Source organism: Pararge aegeria, chromosome 3, assembly GCF_905163445.1.
Source record: "Pararge aegeria chromosome 3, ilParAegt1.1, whole genome shotgun sequence".
NCBI classification, from domain to species: Eukaryota; Metazoa; Arthropoda; class Insecta; order Lepidoptera; family Nymphalidae; genus Pararge; species Pararge aegeria.
Window position 1 is genome coordinate 5,279,410 of NC_053182.1, and position 23,471 is coordinate 5,302,880.

At 37.0% G+C, this 23,471-nt stretch overlaps 2 protein-coding genes across 3 annotated transcripts; both read right to left on the reverse strand.

The window, feature by feature from the left end:
- Positions 1 to 146: 146 nt before the first annotated feature.
- On the reverse strand, positions 147 to 9,930 carry LOC120636956 (venom serine carboxypeptidase-like). Its single transcript, XM_039908535.1, has 9 exons — positions 9,926 to 9,930; positions 9,024 to 9,267; positions 7,531 to 7,705; positions 6,253 to 6,365; positions 5,275 to 5,442; positions 3,237 to 3,404; positions 1,920 to 2,179; positions 961 to 1,089; positions 147 to 291 (listed from the first exon to the last, which is right to left on the reverse strand). The coding sequence occupies exons 1-9, from the start codon at positions 9,928 to 9,930 to the stop codon at positions 147 to 149; spliced, it is 1,407 nt and encodes a 468-aa protein (XP_039764469.1).
- Positions 9,931 to 11,335: 1,405 nt separating this feature from the next.
- LOC120637043 (vitellogenic carboxypeptidase-like) lies at positions 11,336 to 20,417 on the reverse strand. 2 transcript variants are annotated; one of them, XM_039908637.1, is made up of 8 exons: positions 20,322 to 20,417; positions 19,553 to 19,872; positions 18,797 to 18,915; positions 17,650 to 17,814; positions 14,258 to 14,425; positions 13,071 to 13,330; positions 12,079 to 12,213; positions 11,336 to 11,475 (listed from the first exon to the last, which is right to left on the reverse strand). In XM_039908637.1, the coding sequence occupies exons 1-8, from the start codon at positions 20,357 to 20,359 to the stop codon at positions 11,352 to 11,354; spliced, it is 1,329 nt and encodes a 442-aa protein (XP_039764571.1). In that variant the 5' UTR covers positions 20,360 to 20,417; the 3' UTR covers positions 11,336 to 11,351. The 2 variants fall into 2 exon arrangements, with proteins under 2 accessions (XP_039764571.1, XP_039764572.1); XM_039908638.1 differs by having other exon boundaries at positions 11,339 to 11,475; positions 12,087 to 12,213.
- Positions 20,418 to 23,471: the final 3,054 nt, after the last annotated feature.

Consider the following 23,471-nt stretch of genomic DNA (forward strand, 5'->3'; position numbering starts at 1 on the left):
TTTTTCAACCAGATGAGCAACTGGCAAATAGTTCGCATAACGCTTTTTCTGTGATGAAAATCACGCAATCCGCGATAGAGGAATTTCGTTCGAAAAACTGGCAGATTTCAGATCCTACATTGTTTAAACTGTGGCGTGTTGATATACTAATTTAAAGGATACGTAGTCAATGGCAGATCGAGAGCAAAGGCCGAGATAAGTTTCAGAGCCTCCGCCGGTCGGTCTATGGGCACCATGTGGCCTGCGTTGCGTACCATCACCTCCCAGAAGTTGCCGGCTCTCTTGTGGTACCTGCGCGGGAAATATAATCTGGTACACAAGCTTACAATGACTTGCAGTTCTAAGATTAGGCATTATTTATATTTTTTATTAAAGAGTTTTTTACCTACACCTGCAAGGCTAGCATGACAGGGGATATATCTAGCGTACGCTAGAACCGCGGGTGATAAGTAGTGAAATCAAATGACATATGATCAATTATTGAGTAGTGCTGTAGTAGTATTTGATTTTGATACCTGTGCAAAAATATATTTCAGTAATAACTATGGCAATGATTTACTCAAAAACTATTAGCGTTTCGGTATTACAGATAATTCTCAGAAACAGTAATGTATCTGTGAAGAATTATTTCGGTTTTCATTTAGGTACACTTGTATATTGGATCAGATGTCTGTCAAGGTTGTTGTCTCTTACATGTGATAATAACCGTCACAGGCTATAAATCTTATATAAATGGGCATTAATAACCTGAGGATCATAGAAAGAGAGAAAGGAAATAGAATTCTTTAATTCTCGCAACATTTTCGCCGTTTATGAAATTAAATAACTTGCTTTAACTGTAAAGGAAAATAACGTGAGAAAACCTACATACTAGAGAGTTTTCATTGATTTTGAAACGCGTATAATGTCTAATAATCTACACTTGGTGTACTTTTAAAATATTCGGAAGCTTCGACATACCCAGCAACGGTGTCGTCTTCAATCCAAACTTCACGGATTGAGTTTTTATATTTATCGGCGTCGGCAAATGACAGGGAATTGTAGGTGTTGACGGATGGATGGTATGCCACTACCGTGTCAAGGTGGCCGCTGGGGACAAATATAGAAAGTATTAGGTGACAAGTAAACTGGCAGACAACACACAGAAATCGACAGTTTATGTGGAAATAATTAATTATTGGTGGTCTTTACAGAAAATTGCCATTTGTTTAACTTTACAGTTTAGTGTTGAAACAAAATAAAACTTCTGACTCATTATCAAGAGATATAGATGAGATAAAGAACACTCGACAACATGGGGCTGTTCTCGTGGGTTTACACCTACAATGGGCATACCAACGCTCTATGGCTAGTCACAACTTAATCAAACCATTATCGGCATATCCGACATTGATAAACGCCGTGGTTGCGGACAGAACGGGTTGACGAGCCCATACCGCGGATCAGGAATAAACCTTACTTGTTTCCTCTCTCTTTTTTTTAAATTCTTTATTGCACATACAAAAACAAATAGACAAAAGAAACAACGAAGAAACTTTAAAGCTAGTTTAGGTGCTTAAAGGTGGTCTTATCGCTAAAGTGAGACAACCCTTTGTGAAACTAATTACTAAGAAACGGGTTGCTGCGCAAATAAAAATTTAGCCCTTAAATATTATTTTTTTCAAAATTAGTGGTATAATTTGACATAATTTTTTTAGTATTAAATATTGTTTGTACATATACCAATTATAAACTTATTATTGGTATATGTATACATGAGTAGTACATGTTACATAAAAAAATATTTTTTTTTTTTTTTTTTTATCTTTTATATATAGATAACTATAACACATATGAATAAAATATGACATTAAACAAGACTTGATATTAATATAATGTACTTACTATAGGGAAAATGTAAGATAGTTTTTCGAACTTACTTGTACATTAAAACTCTATAATGGTCCAGCAACTCCTCAAGCCAACCCTTGGCACTGTTCATGAAGTCAGGCACAAGGTTCTGGTACACTTTGCCGAAGTTATCGAATGTACTATTGCCCACGTGTAAAGCTCGCCTTACTTCCGGCTTCTGCAGAAACATCACATACCAGCCCCCAAGATCCATCTCGTTGCTCAAAATGTTGTAGGGATTCGGAAGAAGCGTATTAATGTGCAACGATTCCATCGCATCCGACTGATACTGCAAATATAAATAAAATATGTATCCATCTTACTAACTCGGAGACGCTTTTGGCGCCACCCGTTCAATTTTAGTAGCTTATAGTGTAAAAGCCATGTATTTTACACGACTTTAATTACCTTTTAGACTTAATATAGTTTTTTTAAAGCACATCAGTGTTCTTTAAGGAAAAATATTAAACGTCATAAAGTCAAGAATGGCCCTCAAAACTACCAGTCATCTCACTAACTCGGAGATGCTTTTGGCGCCAACCGTTAAATTTTAGTAGCTTATATTGTGAAAGTCATGTATTTTAAACGACTTTAATTACCTTTTATACTTAATACAATTTTTTTAAAGCACATCAGTGTTCTTTAAGGAAAAATATTAAATGCATAAAGTCAAGAATGGCCCTCAAAACCAACAGTCATATCTTATAGACGTGGTAGGCCAGTTTCAACAGAAATAGGAACATACAGAACCCTCATTCAGCTATAATTGCATGCAGTCCAAAACCACACCCACGGAATGATGCTAGCTCACAAACTTTTCCCATTTTATGGTAAACGTTACAAACATTACAGGTAAAATAATTTATTATGAAAATTTACCTTAATTTTCTATACTTGCAGCAGGCTGTATGGTGTAATTTATAATTTCTTCCTGAGGATGCTCCGGTTACGGAGCGAAACGTACGCAGCGGGTATATTGCCGAAGATCGTTTGGTGTGGGGTATAAGGATTGAAGAAATTATAAATTACACCTTACAGATTCTCCTGCTTTTCGCGGAGTATAGCAAATTAAGCTTAATTTTCATATCATGGAATTCCACAAAGTAACGCCTGCTTCTTTCCAATGGTAAAATAATCACTGTCAACTGCTAAATGGAATGAAGGGGCCTGTTCGATAAACACTACGAAAGTGGAGTGGTTTTTGATGCTTCAATATAAGTCGTGTACACGGTTTCCGTATGTTCTTAATTCTGTGACAGTTTCATATCAGATAGTTTCGATGTTTCACATAGTTTAGAGTGCTCAATTATGAATTAGTACCTAAAGTTAATAAAAAAGTAACTCACTTCAAAGGCTTGGTTAAGTTTTTGCTCGTTGATACACTTGACTACGTTTTCTTCTATTTTTCTTAAATCGTTCGCTTTATCGTCGTCCAGGATGCCCATCTCTTTCGCCACGTAGCTGAACGTCTGAAGCGTCACCGGGTCTACGTAACCGTTGCCAATTGCTAAGCCCTGTGTTATTTAATAAGATGCTAAGAATTCGAAATTGAGGATCACACAACATTAACATTTATTTAATTTATTATTTATTTATACTATTTATTTTCGCACAAATACAAGTTAAAGAAACAAAAGAAGAACAGAAAAACAGGGAGGAAGCAGAGTACAAAAGGAGGCCTTATCGCTTAGTAGTTTAAGTTCTACACAGGAAAACAATATGTTAATTCATCAATTGTATAGTAACCTCGCTGTAATAAAATGTGTTTTAACATATTCTTTGAACTTATGCATTGGTACTTAGGTCCAAAATTACCGTAGGAATCATATTATAAAAGCGTATACTCAAAGATTGCCCACAAATGATTTAGTTACATTCAATACTTCTTGCTAATCTTATACTAATATATAAAGCGGAAGAGTTTGTTTGCAATAGTCCGTCCCGGTTGGCAGCGTTACTTTTTTTGTATTCTTCACTATATTTTACTTCACTTTTAACTTTTTTTTTATTAACGATAGGACAGCGCTTTACGAAAATCATTCCCGTTAGAAAGCAATGATGAGGTCTAGATTTGAGCACGCTTGCCTAGAAAAAGCCTATTCACTCTAGCCTTGAAGGTAGGTACTCAAATTATACGTGGCAGGAAACACAGGTTGCCGGGAGGGCGTTCCACATCTTAGCGACACGTATCAGAAACGTGGATAAAAAACTTTACGTGCGTGTTGATGGAATATCAACCACATAAGGATGCCACCGCTCATGGTGTATCGCTGTTCTGTGGTCGAACGGGGAAGGAGGAACAAGATTGTGAAGTGATTGTGAAGTTCCTGAGCACTAACCGAAGTATATCCGGTAAAAAACCGATAAACAGGCAACAATGTGTTAACGATTTGTCGCCTATTATTTATTTGTCGTCTCCTGGCGCGACGATCCACCGAATCTCACCGAACTAACTTATTACTATTAGTAGACATATTAATAAGCTATTCTATTCTAATGAAAACCTGCATGGCTGAGAGATCTGCATTAAATCGTAATCATTAGTTTTTTTTCATTCTCTTGAAGGCGTTTGGTGTCTATTAAAAAAATCGCGCCTAGCCAGCACGGCGTAGTGGATTACGGCCTAGAAGATCTGCTCATGAGCAGACCTTTGTCGTTGAGAATGACAAGAACTTTAAAGGTTGGGTTCTATAATCGATTTCCCTGTTAGCCGTAAATTTTAGATAAGTGAGTATAATAGAAGCCTTTATGTCCCTTCTTTCACGTGGAAAAAAATAAGTAAATAAATTTTACGACAATACACACATTGCCATCTAGCCCCAAAGTAAGCATAGCTGGTTTTATAGGTACTAATATGACATATGAATATTTTTATAAATAATAAATTAATACGGAAACGAAAAACTTTGTAGGTACAACTTTTTACGAAAATTGCGCGGACATAAGACAAATTCACAATGTACCCTTGGCGAAATCTGTGAATGTTTAAATTTATAATTTAAATTAATTATGGTTTAATTTCGACCACTATGCGATCACTAGTATATATAAACACTTATTTTATACAATATATATCCTGTAATATATGACGGCCGATTGGCGCAGTGGGCAGCGACTCTGTTTTCTGAGTCTAAGACCGTGGGTTCGATTCCCACAACTGGAATAATACTTTTATGATAATCTTGAACATTTTTCAGTGTCTGGGTGTTTTATAAGTATTTATGTATGTTATTCGTGAAAATATTCATCAGTCATCTTAGTACCCATAACACAAGCTAGCTTTCTTTGGGGCTAGATGGCAATGTGTGTATTGTCGTAGTATATTTATATTTATTTATAAATCGACCGTCAAAAAAAAGATTGTAAGATATTAAACGTATGTACCTGGAGGTTGATCGGTTGACTTTTGTTTTTATGCCAATGGATCTGTATAGCCAACGAAGGGACATGCTTGCCGGCGTACGACTCCCCGGCGAGGATGAGCGGCGCCTTCCGGAGCTCGGGGAATATTTGGAAGAACTGCTGCAGTGCTTTGTAGAGGTTCTCGCCAATCTGCATTGCGAAAACATAAAAACGCAGACAGTGGCTTGCACTTCATACAGGCGGAAAAGCGCTGCCTACCCTAAAAAAATTGTATAACTTTTAAATGCGAAGGATTTTTCCATTTCATTGCATCAACCTTCTGTATGCATAATGTGGTCGAAAACCCTGTGCACGTTACTGAACACAGACATATAGTGTTTCCTCAAGAAAGAAGGGGAATTGAGAGGGGCATTGCATTTCAACTAAATACTTAGGTAATTTGTACTTGACTTGCGACCCGCCTAGGCTTCGCACGGGCGGAATTTACGTCAGTGTGTACATAATTTGAATTTGTTTTTCGGGGTGTAGAAAGTCGCGCCCGCGACCCGCCCTGCTCCCGCTTTTGAAATCACTGATATTTTCGAAGGTATTCAACTTCAAGGAATTTTGATCCACATGAAAAGCACAACGTATCCAAAGTATTGAATTGGATAAATAACAATACTGTATCGTTTAAAATAGTTTGGTAAATAGCCCATAATTATTTTGTAAAAGATAAAAATGGTTACTGGGTTTTCCCTTGGAGATAAACATATACCACTCTATCCCACCCAAATCCGTTGCGTAGTTTAAAAGATCCAAGCATATATAGGGACAGACAGACAGCGGGAAGCTACTTTGTTTATGCTATGTAGTGGCAATTATACTGCGCATACAGTATGCGCACGAAACACTTTATATCCTGAATTTGACTGCGCACTATTAGAATTTGGCAAAACCAAGTATCGTCAATACGTTCAAATAGGTATTATGATATAATGACTGGCCTCATGGCCTCACCGTGGTCTGATTCGTTGAATATCCATCATCGGAGTCCGTAAAACTGAATCCGGTCCCCACTGGATTGTCAATGAATAGGAGAGAGTGGTCCTTACTCCAAGAGTGCTCCTTTGCTGCAAAAAAATTATCAGTTTATCATATCCATGAAATTGATAAATGAAATGAAAGGTAACATATTGTAAAACATAGATCTCATTGCATTTTTTTACGTTTGCACAAAGACTACTCCGCTCTATCTTAGTCGAAATGCTTCAATTTATTTTACGGTAGACGTTACAATATCGTATAAGTTAACTTTTACTTCAACAGGAGAATACAGGTGATCCAGAAAAATGATTTTCTAGAAAATTAATCAGTCGACATTTTTAACGAGCTGAAATGTTTGATCACCTTTGAAAACACATTTCTCTATTTTAAAGATAATATTACCGGTAGTTTGTACAAATTTAAAATTTTATAATTAGCTTTGTTATTGTTTTACATGCGTGGCGTGCCTTGTGGCAAAGGTAGATCAATATAGATTAGTCACTACTCTTCTTCCCACGGGTGACGTACGAGGCGACTAAAGGAATACAACGGAATACTGGCATCAGCGTCCTCTCTGCTACTAATATCATACTGCGATCACCAACCCGTCTGTCCAGCGTGGTGGTGAGCAAACCCTTCCGTTGGGTGAGGCCTTTAGTCCAGCCAGTGGTCTGTTATAGGCTATTAATTGGTTGAAAATTTTATAAAAATCATCATCATCTTCCTTTTACGCCATTGGTTGCCTGCAAGAAATTGCTGTGTAGCGATAAGGCCACCAAATTGTACTCTCTTGCTATGTACTTATACTTCTGTAAATACTTTTTTTCTTTGGTGTACAATATAAGTGTATTAATTAATTAATTAATTAATTAATTAATTAATTAATTAATTAATTAATTAATTAATTAATTAATTCATTCTTTCATTCATTCATTCATTCATTCATTCATCATCATCATCATCAATTCAACCGATTGAAGTCCACTTCTGAACATAGGTATTTTGTAGGGAGTTCCAAAATCTACGGTCCTGGGCCGCTTGGAAGCAAGCGGCTCCCAGCGACTCGTTTGATGTTGTCTGCCCACCTCATGTCGTCTGCCCACCTCTACTCATTACAAAGTAAAGCCAATAATCACCACGCTTGGCATGCGGATTGATGATCGCAGTGCTGGTCTTTTCGCACCGGCAACGCTCCTGCCCGTTACCAGTCGGCAGTCAGTTATAAAAATCATTTAAAATTAAGAACACTACCTTGAACTTTTAAATCCTTCGTTACCGTATAAGGACCTAATTCCTCAAACAGTCCGTACATAGAGGAAGATCCAGGCCCCCCTTGAAGCCAGAGTATTAGCGGCGTTTCGTTGACCGGCTTGTTCATTACGGGAAAGTACCAGAAGAAGAGGTTGCTGTTAAATTCTTCGTTGACCTGTTGTTAAAACACCAAAGAGCATTTTCGTTACTCATCGCAAAATTCAATCGTCGGGACAGAGATCGTCCCGGGAAGTACCTACTACCGCCACGCCTTGCATGAAATTTACATTGGCGCGCCGAGACCAAAACATAGCATCGCTACTTGTATTCGTTTTCACTAACATTTCACTAAACAATTGGTTCAGCTGCTTGGTCCGACAATACTCAAAATATGTAAAAATATGTAAAAATATGTAATAACCACTAAGACACCAGGATGTATCATTGAACCTTCTGAGTCTCAATACAAGACTGGAGTGCATAGTCATACAAGTGCGGATTAGTAGTGTTCACACGCCCTCTGAAGTTATGGAGAACTTGCAAGTTTCTTCACGATGATGGTAAGGTGAAGCGATGGTGCCTGCCGGGGCTAGAACTCGGTCTCTACGAAAGGAAAGCCGAAGCCTCACCCACTGGGCTATCACAGCTGGACCTATCTACCGACCTATCACCGACTGAAATGCATACATTATATATTAATCTAAACGTATTTAAATAAAAAAATAGCCACCGACAAAATGTCATGAACTTTCGTCGTAAACTTTATTTTTATTTATGGAAATGATTAAATAAAACAAAAAACAATTATTAGCATACAATCTGTTATCCGCGTTCTTCGTCTGCGTTTTTACGGTTTTATACAAGGCCCGCGAGAATAGTTTGTTATTCCAGGATAAATAACAGTCTATGTTACTCTCCGTCGTTCAACTAACTCTATGGAAAAAACACGTTGATTTGTCGCTTAGTTAGGGCGTCAAGAACACACTTTCGCATTTATAATAAAATTCAAAATTCAAAATTCATTTATTTCAAGTAGGCCTAATATAAGCACTTTTGAAACGTCAAGTCTGTCTGTTTGTAGTGATTCTACCACCGGTTCGGAAGGCAGATTCTACCGAGAAGAAGCCGGCAAGAAACTCAGCAGTTGCTCTTTTATATTAAGTAAGTATTTGCAAAAATAATAATTTTTTATTCACTACACAAAATTTATGTAGCATATGCTTTCAAACTTCATGATGATGATTGGGATTGTCTATGACCTTTTTTTTTTTTTTTTATTCTCCTACAAGTGAGCCCTTGAATGCAGTATCACCTGATGATGCAGTCTAAGAGGGTAGCGGGCTAAGCTGTTAAGGAGTACCGCATTTATAGTCCTAATCGTTGTCCAAGAACGTACTGGAACGCTAAATCGCTCATCGGCACGTCTTTGTCGGTACAGACAGTACAATCTTAGAAGATTGAAGACAAGAAAAGTACATGGCATTTTAACTTACAGTCAGATACCCAGCGTAGCTAACGATTCCAGGCACAAAATAGGAAGAATTCACAGATGCAGCGAGCCTAGCTTCGGAAGTCTTATTTTTCTCTATGTACGGAGTCAAGATCAGGGGTTCTCCACAGTCCTCGTCGTCGGCCACTCCCCCTTCGTAACCTGTGACGTAGGTACGCTGGAGCAGTTTAAGGTACCCGTCAGCATTGTTCAGGAACTTGTCGTGGCTTAGGATAGATCGAGCACATCTAAAAACATTGTTTTAGTCCTACGTGAACATTTACTGACACCCAAAAAGTTATTTTTGACAAGATTTCTTTAAATTACGACGAAAGATAGGACGGATCGCGCTTACGGCGCTTCTCTAAGTTACACTAAGCACAGTCTTATATAATATCTTAGACGTACACTTCAACTCGACAGTTTTGTTTTTACACAAAAGATGATATCTTAGACTTAGTTTGAAAACGAAACAAACTTCAATCAGACAAAAAAAAAGTCTCATTTGAACTGTTTCTCAAGTAAATTTTTTTATTATCATTCAACGTATAACATACAGGAAAAGAAACAGTAAGGAGTATACGGTACACAATGTAGACATGCAAAGGCGGCCTTATTGCTGCAAGAAATCTCTTACAGGCAACCTTTGAAAATAGGACTTACAGCAAGAGAACGGAGATACAAATTGAAATTTAAATTAAATATTATTATATTAACTTAGAGCGGGCAGCAGCGTCCTCGGTGCTACTACTTCCAATTACCACCAAGTAAGGTGCTGCCCAGCGACCATTGTGGTGATATGCAAACCCTCCTGTTGGGAGAGGCCCTTAGTCCAGCAGTGGACCTATTAATTCCCACTAAAGGGAAATCACCTCCCCTCTCAGTTTTGAGTGATTTAAAGCTTACGTCATACGCGCTACGTAAATATGGAGGTTATAGCGGGCTTAAAGATAACTATCCCATGCAATTTAGAGCAGCCAATTCCTTGCAAAATATTTCTGATCTAAAAGCAACCATAATATCTCAAAATTACTTGTTGAATGTGTGGAAACTGTGGAAACGAGATGACAAAACGATGCATCCGTCGTAAACATAATTTTACTAGAAAATGAAGAAATTGGACATGTTTAAGTACTTACAGTAATAGAAAAAACAATTCTATTTTCATGATAGCGAAACCTGATAAACCGAGCTTTATGTCTGTATCAATATTCCAAACCCGTATGTAAGCCCAGATACTAACTTTTTATACCATCTAAATTGGAGCCAATTTAAATTATCATCATAGGTACTAATGTTATATATCGTATGTGTTTGTTTGTGTGGCCTTCTTTCACGAACCACTGAAGCAGCGGATTTGCGTATTTTTTTTAAACCTAAAGATATTATGAAATTATTAAGGCTAGAGTTGCCTACATATTTTACGTTGATTATATACGTACATTTGCAAACCAAATTGACGAGAGCGATGTAGCGGGCAAAAGGTAGTCGTAAATGTCAAAATCGACTGTAGCTAATTAGTTCTGATAATTTATTTAAATTGTAGGTTTTACTGATAGCAATGTTTTGTTTTTGGTGCTTACCAAGGCATTTTTACATTTTAAAATGTTCATATTGGAAATTATAGCAAATATTGTCATTATTGCCAGCTCCCGCGCTAGCGAGGCCCCTCCTTGCATCTGGACAGCTTGAACCCCCCTTCAGATCGTAGAGAGGCTTGTGTAGTGACGGGTATAGCCCAATAGCTAACCGCCGCCTCCCAAAAGAAGCTGGCGAGCGGAAAATTGCCGCAGTCTTTTTCACCCTCGTCTACGCCGGAGCGGATGCGCGTCTGGAATCTGCCTTTCGAACCAGTAGTAGTAGGTATTCAATACAAACACACAGACTAGACGTTTCAAACGTAATCATAAAGTTGGTACCTACCAACTTTAAATAAATCTATATTTATAAAAGAGAAAGTGTGTGGGTATGTTCCGTATCGGCTCCGAAACGGCTGGACCAATTTCTATGAAACTTTCAGGGAATCTCCGGATTGACCTGGCGAGTACTGTTAAGTTTGGTGACGATCGGAGCACTCCTATTTTGAACTGTCAAATACAGCTTTTATTTACTACGATGATTTTCTATTGTTGGGTGTACATGGGTGTAGATAATGATCTTCACCCGCTCGAGAAGAAAATAGAAGAGAATGAAATTTAATGATGTAAGTTTATTGTTTAAATATAATAAAGCAAAATCTAGCCCGGCGAAGCGGGTTGGGTACGCTTGTAAGTTATAAAATGAATAGGTTCCAGCAGAATTTAAATTAAAACTCAGTAAGCGTCGTAAAAGTTTATTTGAACTGATTTATGAACAGGTCCATTAAAGACTTGGTTGCCACTGGTTGTTCAACCATGGTGCCGTGACCGGCGTTCCGGATCAGCACCTCTACAAAGTTTCCACCCCTTTTGTAGTACCTGAAATCAAAAACCTTTTTAAAACCTTAATAATTATTTATTAATATTATAATAATATTATAACCATATTAATTATTTGTTAATATTATAACCTTTATTTCTCTATCTAGAGGGCTTCGCCGGACCTCTGTATCATTAGTTCCGTGTTAACTCTGTGATAAAATATGTTCTCGCCTAGCAGACGTCAGAGTTAGGTGCAAGTACCTTACCTACATTTCCCGCGCAATATTTATTTAATAATTTAATTATTTTTCTTTATATAATTACGTACCAAATATATTGTACTCCCGTCAGATATACCCCATAAGATATATTATATTGAACCGATTTCAACTTATTTCAAAACAAAAGCTTGCCAGAAGGCTTGCTTGGCCCCGGCTATTTAAACGGAACATGACATCAGACCGGGTGCAAACTACCTGAAATCAAGTCGATTAGCCAGCCGTGAGCCGGCCAGCACATCATTATATTAAAATAAAATTAGACTGGTAATTAATATCCTAAGGGTTTAATAAATTGTGCTTTGGATTTATTTAGCACTCGTTTTATAGGACATAATGGCACGATGGTCAAAATGTTTAATTAATATTCAAGCGTACTCACCCTATAACCGGGTCTTTAGGAGTTCTTCGCAATTGAATCCGCTTCGCGTTTTCGTACTCTTCTCTACGCGACCACTGCAGTAAGTCGTACGTGTATTTGGACAAACTATACGCAAGTATAACGTCCAATTGACCACTTTAAAGAAAAAATAACTTATTATAAAGCAAGCTTTATAGGTACATTCTTCAACGTAAACTCTTGCATGATAATATTATCCTACCAACCAACGTTTGGCCTACTTTCTTTGGTCGTCCGACATGTTGGTTTGAAAATGATGTTACTTAACATTTCAGCTTAAGCGATATAAGGATAAATGTTTTAAAATTCAACTGTCAGATTATAACTAAACAAATGAACATACAAACATTGCAAGTAAAATAAAAGAATAAACAACTAGAAGTAGGAGTTTGTCTATGATCAATCTACGACGAACGTTGTTGTGTTGATTTGTGAAGTGAACATTGTGGAGAACATCCTCAACGTCAACAGGATGCTCCGTTGTCTGAGCGAAAAGTAGCGAGCGTTGGGAGCGTATGTTACGTGAGTTAGTTAGAAAAACTACGTGAATCAACTACGGAAATCACAGAACAATGTTAGATACGGATTATCCCTGTTTGGAACGGCTATACGAAAGTGTCTACAGACAGGGCAGGGAACGCCTGTTGTAATTCGTCAAACTGGGAATTTTTTGCTCAGCACAGATGCTAACCACTTACTTGTCTTTAGCCTTGTCTTAGCAACGATTATTTTCCTTGGTTTTAGTGAAGGTATATTTTAAGGATAGCTGATCAGCATAATTTGACGCAGACTTTATTTGGAAAGGAAATTTTGGTTATATGTTTAGTCAATAAATAAGGTACAAGTCAAGTAAGGTACTGTAAAGTTTTCAACATAAAATGAATATTAAAATGGCCCAGAGATTATGTACCTACCTATTAAGTAAAAACAAGAGCAATAACTCATAAAAAGTTGTAAACTAAATTAGAAAGTACCTGTAGCACATAACTCCATAATGCTCCAACAACTCCTCGAGCCATGGTTTGGTTGTCTTCATGATATCCGGCAACATCTTCTCGTATACCAGCTGATTATCGTAGTCGAAGCTGGCATTGCCCACGTGGAGCCACTCTCTCACGTCAGGCCTTGAGAGGAAAGCTTCGAATCTAGGCACTGAACTATCCGGGTTGTTTTGGTAGTTGTACACGCTGACACCACTGTTCTTTTTGATATATTCTATTGTTGCGTTGAATGCCTAAAGTAAGTAAGGTGGCGTCTGATAATCTAATATTAATTAAAATGCTCATAATCGAGGGGGATAAAAAAAAATCTGAATTTGGTTAGTTTAAAAACTTTTTCGAGGAAACAGTTACCAATAACCTCTGTAAACACGACGGACGGACGGAAAGAGGGCTGCCAAAATTTACTGTCAATACAAATGTAGGTTGACCACCCTGACGCATTGGTGAGCGCTTAGGTCAAGTGTGAGACCCTGGGTTCAGATCCCGAAAAGGGCGATATAACAATTTATAATAGCTGAATTTTCTCTAGTTTGATCTGGTAGGTAGGATCTGTTCTATAGTATCTATGTATATCTGTTCTATGTTCATCTGGTCTATGGTGTGCCAGACCACAGAGGGTATGGGCACTTGTGAGAGCAGGCCATATATACGAATGTAACAAAAAAGGTAGAGACGCTGGCTTAGCTAAGTGGACACAATAAACATTTTATCAATCACAACTATGTATGTTATTTATTAACTATCACTTAGAACAGGATCTGGCTGTTTCTAGTTAGGAACCATCTTACTGACAAAGAGGTGCCGCTAAGCGATTAAGCGATAAGGGGTACCTAAGGGCTTATATGAACTGGCACATCCCTAAAACGTTAGCCCGCTACCAAGTAAGACTGCAACATCAATTACTGGTCCATTATTACTTATTTCCAGGTTAAGTTGCAGTCAAAAATAAAAGAAACGAAAATAGATAAGCAAATACCAAAGAAAGGTTTTCTTATCGAATGGAATTTCCTATTAGCTATTACATCTTGTAGAATCCCATGCCAAGAACTCGACTCACGCAAAAACGCATGTTTTCGAATCAGCCGCTATGTACCAGGCATCAACCAACTTAAACTCACACAAAAAACTTCCCGTGCTCTAATGACTAGAGTCCTTCATACCTCGGAAGCCATAGTCCAGTTTTTGTTGTCTATCAAGCGGACAACAGAGCTTTCCAGTGCCTTGACCTTCTTTATCTGGTCATTATCCAAGATACCGAGCACTCTGCAAAGTTCGCCATAGTGCATCATGCTTCGCGGATCGATTAACCCGTTTCCAATCATTACACCCTGAAATTTAAACAAGAAAAAAAAATCGTTTTTGAGGCATCTTAATCTTATTACTAATTAAGCATTAAGCTGAAGAGTTTGTTTGTTTGTTTATTTGAACGCGATGATCTAAGGAATTGCGGGTCCGATTTGAAAAATTATTTCAGTGTTGCATCGCCCATTTATCGAGAAAGGCTATAAGCTATATTATATCATCACGCACCAATGAGAGCATAACACCAATAAATAATGTTTCAAAATCGTGGTTTTCTTTCCTTGTGAGAGCTTTCGCTGCGTGCGCTAAAGCCTTTGGATCAACAGCCATGCTATACAAGAATAAGAAAAATAAGTACGTATTCTGATTTCATTGGGAATATGACAATAGTCAATAGGCATGATGACAGTAGCAGTGAATCGCTAAAATATGTAACGATATATGGTTCATGTTTTATGAAAAACGTATTTTTATTTATATTCGAAGTGCGATTGGTATTTATTTTAATAAAATAAAACTGCAATATCTTCAAATTCGCAATGACAAGTAAAAGCCGAATAATACAACGTGTAACAGTATTACGAAATAATATTGAAGAATGCATAAGTATATTACATAAGAATATTACATAAGGAATCAAATCAAAAAAAGGTATATTTATTTCCATACCATCGAGTTCAAATCAGTCTAAGTGTGTATGTGACAACCCTTCTAAAGATACAAGAGCGACGCACACATAGTATCTGATTTCTTTCAGTTAAAACTATGGCAGTAGTTTACTCAAAAATTATTAGGTTTTCCTTTTCACAGATATGTCTCTGGGAAAGTACATAAGGTTGTATGTACCTTTAAAGCCGACTGGCGCAGTGGGCAGCGACCCTGCTTTCTGAGTCCAAGGCCGTGGGTTCGATTCCCACAACTGGAAAATGTTTGTGTGATGAGCATAAGTGTTTTTCAGTGTCCCAGACACTGACTGTAGACTGTTTATATGTATTTTCTAAGTATTTATTTATATATAATTCCTAAAAATATTCATCAGTCATCTTAGTACCCATAACACAAGCTACGCTTACTTTGGGGCTAGGTGGCGATGTGTGTATTGTCGTATAAAAAAAAAAAAAACCTGTGAAGTATTATTTCGGTTTTCATTTACACCTTGTATATACTATAAACATAATTTTGTACCGCATGAACTTCGAAAACCTTTTCGTAATATAGTATTATGCGATTTCAAACTATCACTTGCTAAGTTTTTTGTTATCAATACCGGAATTAAAAATTTTTAGCTATGGACTTACTAAGTCTCTCATTTGCCTATGAGATCTCGAGAGCGACTATGCTGCCGGCGCGCTAGCGTTTTCGTGGAAAATATTTTTTTTGAAATATAATTTGCGATTTTTATCAACAAAACCTCTAATTTCTGGAAAAATAAGATTTTTTTGACTTCCGAACATCATAGGGCCTAATATGGCATATTTATATCGGCAGGGCGATATTTGAAACTATGAACCATAGAGAAAAGTTAGCGGAAATTTCAAAGAGGAACAAGCTCTGTCTATTTTCAAAAAAACAGGTTTACGAGTTGTTATCGCATCGTAAACTTATTAAATTAGCATAAAAATCTGTTTTATAATAACGTAGGATTTGAAATGTAAATGAGTTTTAAACTTTATGTAGATGTCGGCCCTTATAGTCACCTTTTATAGTATTACCATCTACAAACGATTTGGAAAATTACATGTTCTTACTTCTTACCTATAATAGGTATATATTGAATCGAAAGATGAAAATAATTCCTTTGAAGACGCTATCAACTAAGTATTTTAGAATATGTGATATTACCATAATAGAACTGGGTACTGCAGAGTTATAGTCGATTATATATTTAAAGTCACCAACAGTTTAGCATTACATTATGCTAATATGATACTGAAAGTTTATTGCCCGGTTGTCGTATAAATCACGACATGTCGCTTACCAACATGATCTTAAAATATCTTGCTATTGGATCTATCAAATACCACCCATGATCACGCTTGCTTAATCAGTCTATTTATGTTTCAGTCAATAAACAATGACGGCCGATTGGCGCAGTGGGTAGAGACCCTGCTTTCTGAGTCAAAGGCCGTGGGTTCGATTCTCATAACTGGAAAATGTTAAATATTATTAATATTCTTGTATGTTATTCATAAAAATATTCATCTGTCATTTTAGTACACATAACATAAGCTACGCTTACTTTGGGGCTAGATGGCGTTGCGTGTATTGTCGTAGTATATTTATTTAAAAAAATAAAAAAACTGTTCGGAAAATACCACAACCTTTTGAAATCCTCTATATGCTGCATCTGAATACGCCGAACACTAAACCAGTCCAATTAAGTTAATATTATCAACTTATTAGCGGTCTACTACATGGCACGGTCTTCTCTCAGAATGAGAATTATTTTGACCGAAGACCATGCTAAGCTAAGTTAGACGTCACACGCCCTTGGAAAATATTCATGTTCATCACACAAACATTCTCCAGTTATGGGAATCGAACCCACAGCCTTGGACTCCGAAAGCAGGGCGCTGCCCACTGCATCAAGCGGCCGTCAAAGTTAGTATATGGAGAATGGTCAAGCATCAAGGGTTTTTCCAGATGTTTTCTTTCAATGTTATAGTAAGTTTTATTTCAGTAGTTGTTAAAAATACACATAACTCCGAAAAGTTTAACGGTTCGATCCGGAGATCGACTTAGACCGCCCATAAACGGAAGAACAATTTAAAGCCGGAACGGATATATATAAAGTCAGATTGTCTTAAGTTGATGATGGATAGTTGTTACAAATATTTGTCAGAATTGTTTTAGATGTCCATTCAAGTGCCCGTTCAAACACTAAATTTTGAAGCAAATCTATGAACACCAAATACAATTGAAATTACCTTGTCGGCAAAGAAATCAGATGTTTTTAAAAGCTTACACAATCGAATAGGTATATAAAATAAGTTATACGTTTTTAACGAGTATACAAGCAAGCCGCTTTGTACCGTACGAGTATATGATCTGTGTAAACAGTGTGCTGAGAGCGAGATTTCTTATCTATTCGGTCGCGTAAAAGTTTACTATGATTTGTATGGCGTTGAAAGAGCGCCTGAGATTGACGCCATACAAATCATTACGCGATCGTTAAGATCGATAGTTAACTTGTACGCGATCGAGTAGATGAAATATCTTGCACTCAGCACACAGTGAACATAGTACTTGCCTTTAAATTGATGGAACTAGTGTTCCTATGTCGATGAACTTGTATTCCTAGCGCGGGCACATATTTCCCCGCGTACGACTGGCCAGCTATGAAGAGCGGCGCTACGTGCAGTTCCGGGAACAATTGCAGGAACTGTTGCAAGAATTCGAACATTTGACTGCCTACCTATAAAAAAATGTGTCTGTAAGTTTACCGACAGCCGCGCCATACAGAACGAAACACAGCAATGCTGATTGGTGACAGGAATAAGCATGGTTTGTTACGTATGGTACGTATTGCTTATTCCTGTAGATCCCCCCAAAGGTGTCTGTCCCAGAAAGCTCTATTTAGCTCTTCTACAACGCACGTATTATTTTTTAAGCAGTTATCCACCAATCCGCACTATGCAAGCGTGGTGGACCTAACCCCTTCTCATTGTGGGAGGAGACCCGTGCCCTGTAGTGGGCCGGTAATGGGTTGAATATGATGATGATGTAGTCCGTGGTTTCGTACGAGGTTTTAGGAATCCTGTGGAAACCGTACATTATTCGAGGATAAAAAAACAGCCTATGTGTATAATCCAGGGTATAATCCATCTGCATTCCAAAATTCAGTCATATTGGTTCAGTAGCTTTTGCGTAAAAGAGTAACAAGCATCCATCCTTACAAACTTTCAAAATTCAAAAAAATTCAAAATTCATTCATTTCAATTAGGCCTACTTTATAAGCACTTTTGAAACGTCAAGTATGTAAGTTGGTAGCGACTCTACCACCGGTTTGGAAAGCAGATTCTAGCGAGAAGAGCTCAGAGAGAAAAGAGAGAAACTCAGTAGTTGCTCTTTTCCAACATCAACATTTAGAATCATTTTTCTATCTTGCGGGAGATGAGAGCGAGGCTTGCTGCTTCCAATCTTACCTCAATCATATATCATAATCTAACCTCGCTGTATTAAATGTGTTTTTACACATTTTCGCATTTATAATATTAGTAGGATAGGCTACTTTTATAGCAAAATTAGCCTGTAACAATAATGAGTATCTTACTTTTCTTACTACTTATTTAAGCCTTATACCTTCTCATGGTGGGAGTAAAATCCGTGCCCGGTAGTGGGTCGGTAATAGGTTGATATTATAATGATGAGGATGAGTATCTTACTAGCCAACTTACGTCATGCTCATTATCCGGATAACCACGGTCGTCATCAGTGAAACTAAAGCCCGCACCTACCGGGTTGTCTATGAACAGCAAGGAGTACTCTTCCGCCCATGTCACGTTTCTAGAAGTTACTGTAAAATGAAGATAACCTTTATGAGTCACCTGAACAAAATCGTACCTACAATATTTTTTCAATTTACAGCTAACGTATGGTTTAATTTTCCAAACTCAAACGTGTATAGGAATTAGGTTTCATAGACGATTGTTGATTTGCATCGTCCGGTCCCCTACAACGACAAGTAAAGAAAGCGTTTATTTACTTTTAAGTTGCTTGCACAGGCATTTATGAAGCGTTCATACATATATGTTCACATAATTGTAAGGGGATGGTGATATCTTCGTTCGCCAACTTAAACCTAAAACTACGAGGGTTCCAAAAGCGCCCTGGTCTAAGAAGAGCTACAACAATTATTTAATAAGAGGATTTTTTTTTATTATCACCATGTCACAGTAAATTAATATCAAGCTATGAAGTTAGAGCAATTCACACCCAAGTTTTTTTTTATCGTTTAAGTAATCCTTAACATTATGATAGGATATTTGTGTAAGCTTACGTTTTATATAAACTTTTAACTTATTGAGTGACATCTCAAAGATTTCATTCGGTAATTTGTTATAGAGTAGCCCTTGAAGGAATTAGCAATTTTATTTAGCCTAGTAAACTGCACAACGAGTTTATTTTTGCTTCTAATAACTATTGTAACCCACCTTTGCCATCGACGATCTGTATCGGGCCAATAAGATCAAACACTCCTATCATAGAAGATGCCCCTGGCCCTCCCTGCAACCATATAATCCAAGGTGACCTTCCCATATCAGCTTTAGGGAAGAACCAGAAGAACATATTGGAATTGTATCGTTTGTTGACGGTGATGAATCCGGAGAAACTTCTTATCCCAAGGAAACTGGTGCTGTTAACTTCGGACATCGCGCGGGCGAGCGATGCGTGGCCATTTTTTATAAGCTCAGTCAAAATCAGGCAAGACTGGCAAGGTCCCGCCGTTACAAGTGGCTTGATAAGTTCGAGGCTGCAACAAAAATGCACGACTTGTAACGCTACGGTACAAAGATTTGGATAAGAACTCAGTTGCCTGAATCGGAATTACTGATGTGAGGTTATGCGACTCCATTATGCGATATTTTGGGTATTTCAAGAACTTTGTAACTTAAAGACTATATAGTAAGAAGTAGGAGTACGGACGGTACATAGCTAGAAAATTTTTAAAAGTTTTTTTTTTGCTAACCCAATAATTAAAACGTCACTCGACCCGGTAATCGAAACCAGAACATCGTTGTTGGTACTTAAGTTGCTAACCATTAAACTAACGACGCATAGTTTAGCGGATAAGGGTACACACATTTGCGTTAACAAGAATTGGATTAAGTATTTGTTTATATAAAAACCTACGTCAAGGGAACTGCACTAATACCGATATTATTTAACACAAAACCGAATGAAACATAATTTTATATTTACCAAGTAATGAGTAGTAACAATTTTACCACAATATCCATTCTTTACGTAATAACTAATAAACAACTTATAAACTACACTCAGCAAGCCACTGTTACTATCAAGTAATTTATGTTCACTGATGAAGTGTGAAGATAACTCTGTAATAAGAATAATAAGCAACTCTTAGTTAGGGTATTGTGTCCCTATTTCGTGCTTATAGGCACTACTGAAAGTACTTGTTAATGCACGGTGTAAGCTGATTTAAACTATTTTTTATGCTCTAGTGCATTAAAGTGTTTTGGGTAAATCGCAATCTTATGGCAGGAGAAGAATAAAATTTGAATGAAATATTTAGAATTGAATTAATGAAAAATGCGATAAGACAATCTTCCAAGTTCCAACTCTCATTGTACCCATCCTTGTCTTTTTTCAACCTCTTAAACCTAAACAAAAAAATAACCGTGTAGATATAAATAATAACGACAAAGAAACATTGTGTCCTCCGAGACATGATGGTGGACCCCTCCAAAGAGGAATTCATTAATAAATCCGTGACCCAAACCGGGAACCGAAATCAAAACCTCGTGATTCTTAGTTGTTAACCACAAGACCAATGCGGATTAATTAAGCAGCTATATTATCTTATACGAGTATCTTTAAACGAGCCATTCTTGTATATATATAATTGGAATCTCGGAATCGGCTCCAACAATTTTCATGAAATTTAGTATACAGGGGGTTTCGGGGGCGATAAATCGATCTAGCTAGGATTCATTTTTAGAAAATGACATTTTATTTGTGTTTTCCGGTAATAACCGATTTGGTGCAGACGATGTTGCACGGGTCAGCTAGTATATATATATATATATCGATTGGATATACGTATCGATTCAAAAATTATATCATTACTAGCTGTTGCCCGCGACTTCGTCTGCGTTTGATTTTGTTTTTTGATGTGGCATTCAATTTGCCTTAAATGAGGGGTTTGCTGCTGTTCGCTGAGGAGTTCTGTCCTCTATCTCAAAGCACATTCATCAGATCCACACAAAGTTTAGGCAAAATTAAACACATATTACAAAACTAATTATTTAAATCGGTATCGGTTGTCGGAGTTATGGTGTAAAATCGTCAAACACTTTCATCCCCTCTCCCAAAGGAACCGAACTTAATGTCGGAATAAAAAGTATCCTATATTACTTCTAACACTTCCAAGAATATGTGTACAAAGTTTCGTGGGGATCGGTTAAGTAGTTTTTGCGTGAAAGCGTAACAAACAAACTTACATTGACATTTATAATATTAGTAGGGATTAAATATTTGATTTACCAAACACAAGATTTTAAAACTGGCCCTGAATATGATAGGCCTCTTTTATATATTCAACTGTATTTATTTTTATTTAAACAATAATATGTACAGCAAGACGTAATAAGGGACATTCACCTGTGTTCACAGTTCACTTAACTCATTCCACAATTATGATATAGTTATAATTAGTAGCATGACCAGTTAAAATGTAGGTAGATAAATCAAGGCAATTGATGAATTTTGCTTAATGACAAGGTTGAAAGCAGTCGGCTCCGCTTTGAGCTCACTCAACATAATAATAAATAAATTAATAAAAAAATATACTACGACAATACACACACCGCCATCTAGCCCCAAAGTTAGGCTTAGCTTGTGTTATCATGTTATGGGTTCTAAGACGACTGATGAATATTTTTATGAATAATATACATAAATACTTATAATGTACATATAAACACCCAGTTACTGAAAAACATTCATGCTCATCACACAAACATTTTCCAGTTGTGGGAATCGAACCCACGGCCCTGGGCTCAGAAAGCATGGTTGCTGCAAACTGCGCCAATAGGCCTTAAAATTATTTAACAAATGCAAATGATTTATAATCATCATCAAAATCAAATCATTCGTCTTCATAATATTGGTGTGGATAAATTCTTGATAAATTCCATTTAACATCACCATGACACGATCACCATGACACGACACGAACTTCTCAGAATGAGAAGGGTTTAGGCCGTAGTCCACCTGACAGCTGACAGCTGGCCATTATGGAGAACCCTCAGGCATGCAGGTTTCCCCCCTATGCTTACCTTCACCGTTGAAACAAGTAATATTTAGTTATATAAAGCACATGACTGAATAGTTAGAGTAACGCTTCCGGATTAGAACTCGGTTACCCCGAAGGTAAGTCCGAAGTCCTAAACAATATGCTATTACCGCATGTTAGGCTATCACCGTTTTTTTTATAATAAGACGGCCTATTGGCGCAGTTTGCAGCGACCCTGCTTTCTGAGTCCAAGGCCGTGGGTTCGATTCCCACAACTGGAAAATGTTTGTGTGATGAGCATGAATATTTTTCAGTGTCTGGGTGTTTATATTATAATTATATATATATTAAAAGTATTTATGTATGTTCTTAGAAGGCACAAATCTTTACCGTTTATAGCTTTAAATAAACGTAATCGATTTGTTGTGGCAAAACCTCTTCGCACCAGAACTGTTTTTGCGCGAAATCAATATTTCTCGCAATCAAATTACTTATATAACACGATTAACAGAAAACTTAAAATATATCCGCAAAAATTGCATGCATGCAAAGAAATATTAAATAAATTTCTATTAACATTAAATTATAATGAAGTGGATTCGTTATTAAAACGCATAATTTAATATTAAGTACAATTATAGAGGTTAAAACACACACACACACACGCACGCACACGCACACACACACACACCCACACGCATACTCACACCCTCACGCATACTCACAAACACGCACGCGAATCACTTTACACTTTAAATATATTGTAATGTCATTTTTCTTTAATGTTCATTTTTTAGTTAACTTAATTTCTTCTGTTAAGATGTCTATTATTTTTAATATCAACACAAATATTTTTGTTTGTATACCTACCCTCGTTTTTATGTTTATTTCTTGTTATGGAAGAGCGGTGTCTTCTGACACAGGGGTAGTAATACTACCCTTAAAAGAAGGCTCCAGCCATTAGTGTTTAAAGTAATTTTATTTACCCAAATAAACTATTTTTATTTTTTATGTATGATATTCATAAAAATATTCAACAGCTATCTTGGTACCCATAACACAAGCTACGTTTACTTTGGGGCTGGATGGCGATG

Coding starts and splice junctions, on each gene's coding strand:
- LOC120636956 (XM_039908535.1), bottom strand. Junction 6,366..7,530: donor GAAGGATTTAAAAGTTCAAG/GTAGTGTTCTTA, acceptor ATTTTTTTGCAG/CAAAGGAGCACTCTTGGAGT. Junction 2,180..3,236: donor AACTTAACCAAGCCTTTGAA/GTGAGTTACTTT, acceptor TTATATTTGCAG/TATCAGTCGGATGCGATGGA.
- LOC120637043 (XM_039908637.1), bottom strand. CDS start 20,359: ATGGATATTGTGGTAAAATTGTTACTACTCATTACTTG. Junction 19,873..20,321: donor TTGTTACTACTCATTACTTG/GTAAATATAAAA, acceptor TTTTTGTTGCAG/CCTCGAACTTATCAAGCCAC. Junction 18,916..19,552: donor ACAGATCGTCGATGGCAAAG/GTGGGTTACAAT, acceptor TTCATTTTACAG/TAACTTCTAGAAACGTGACA.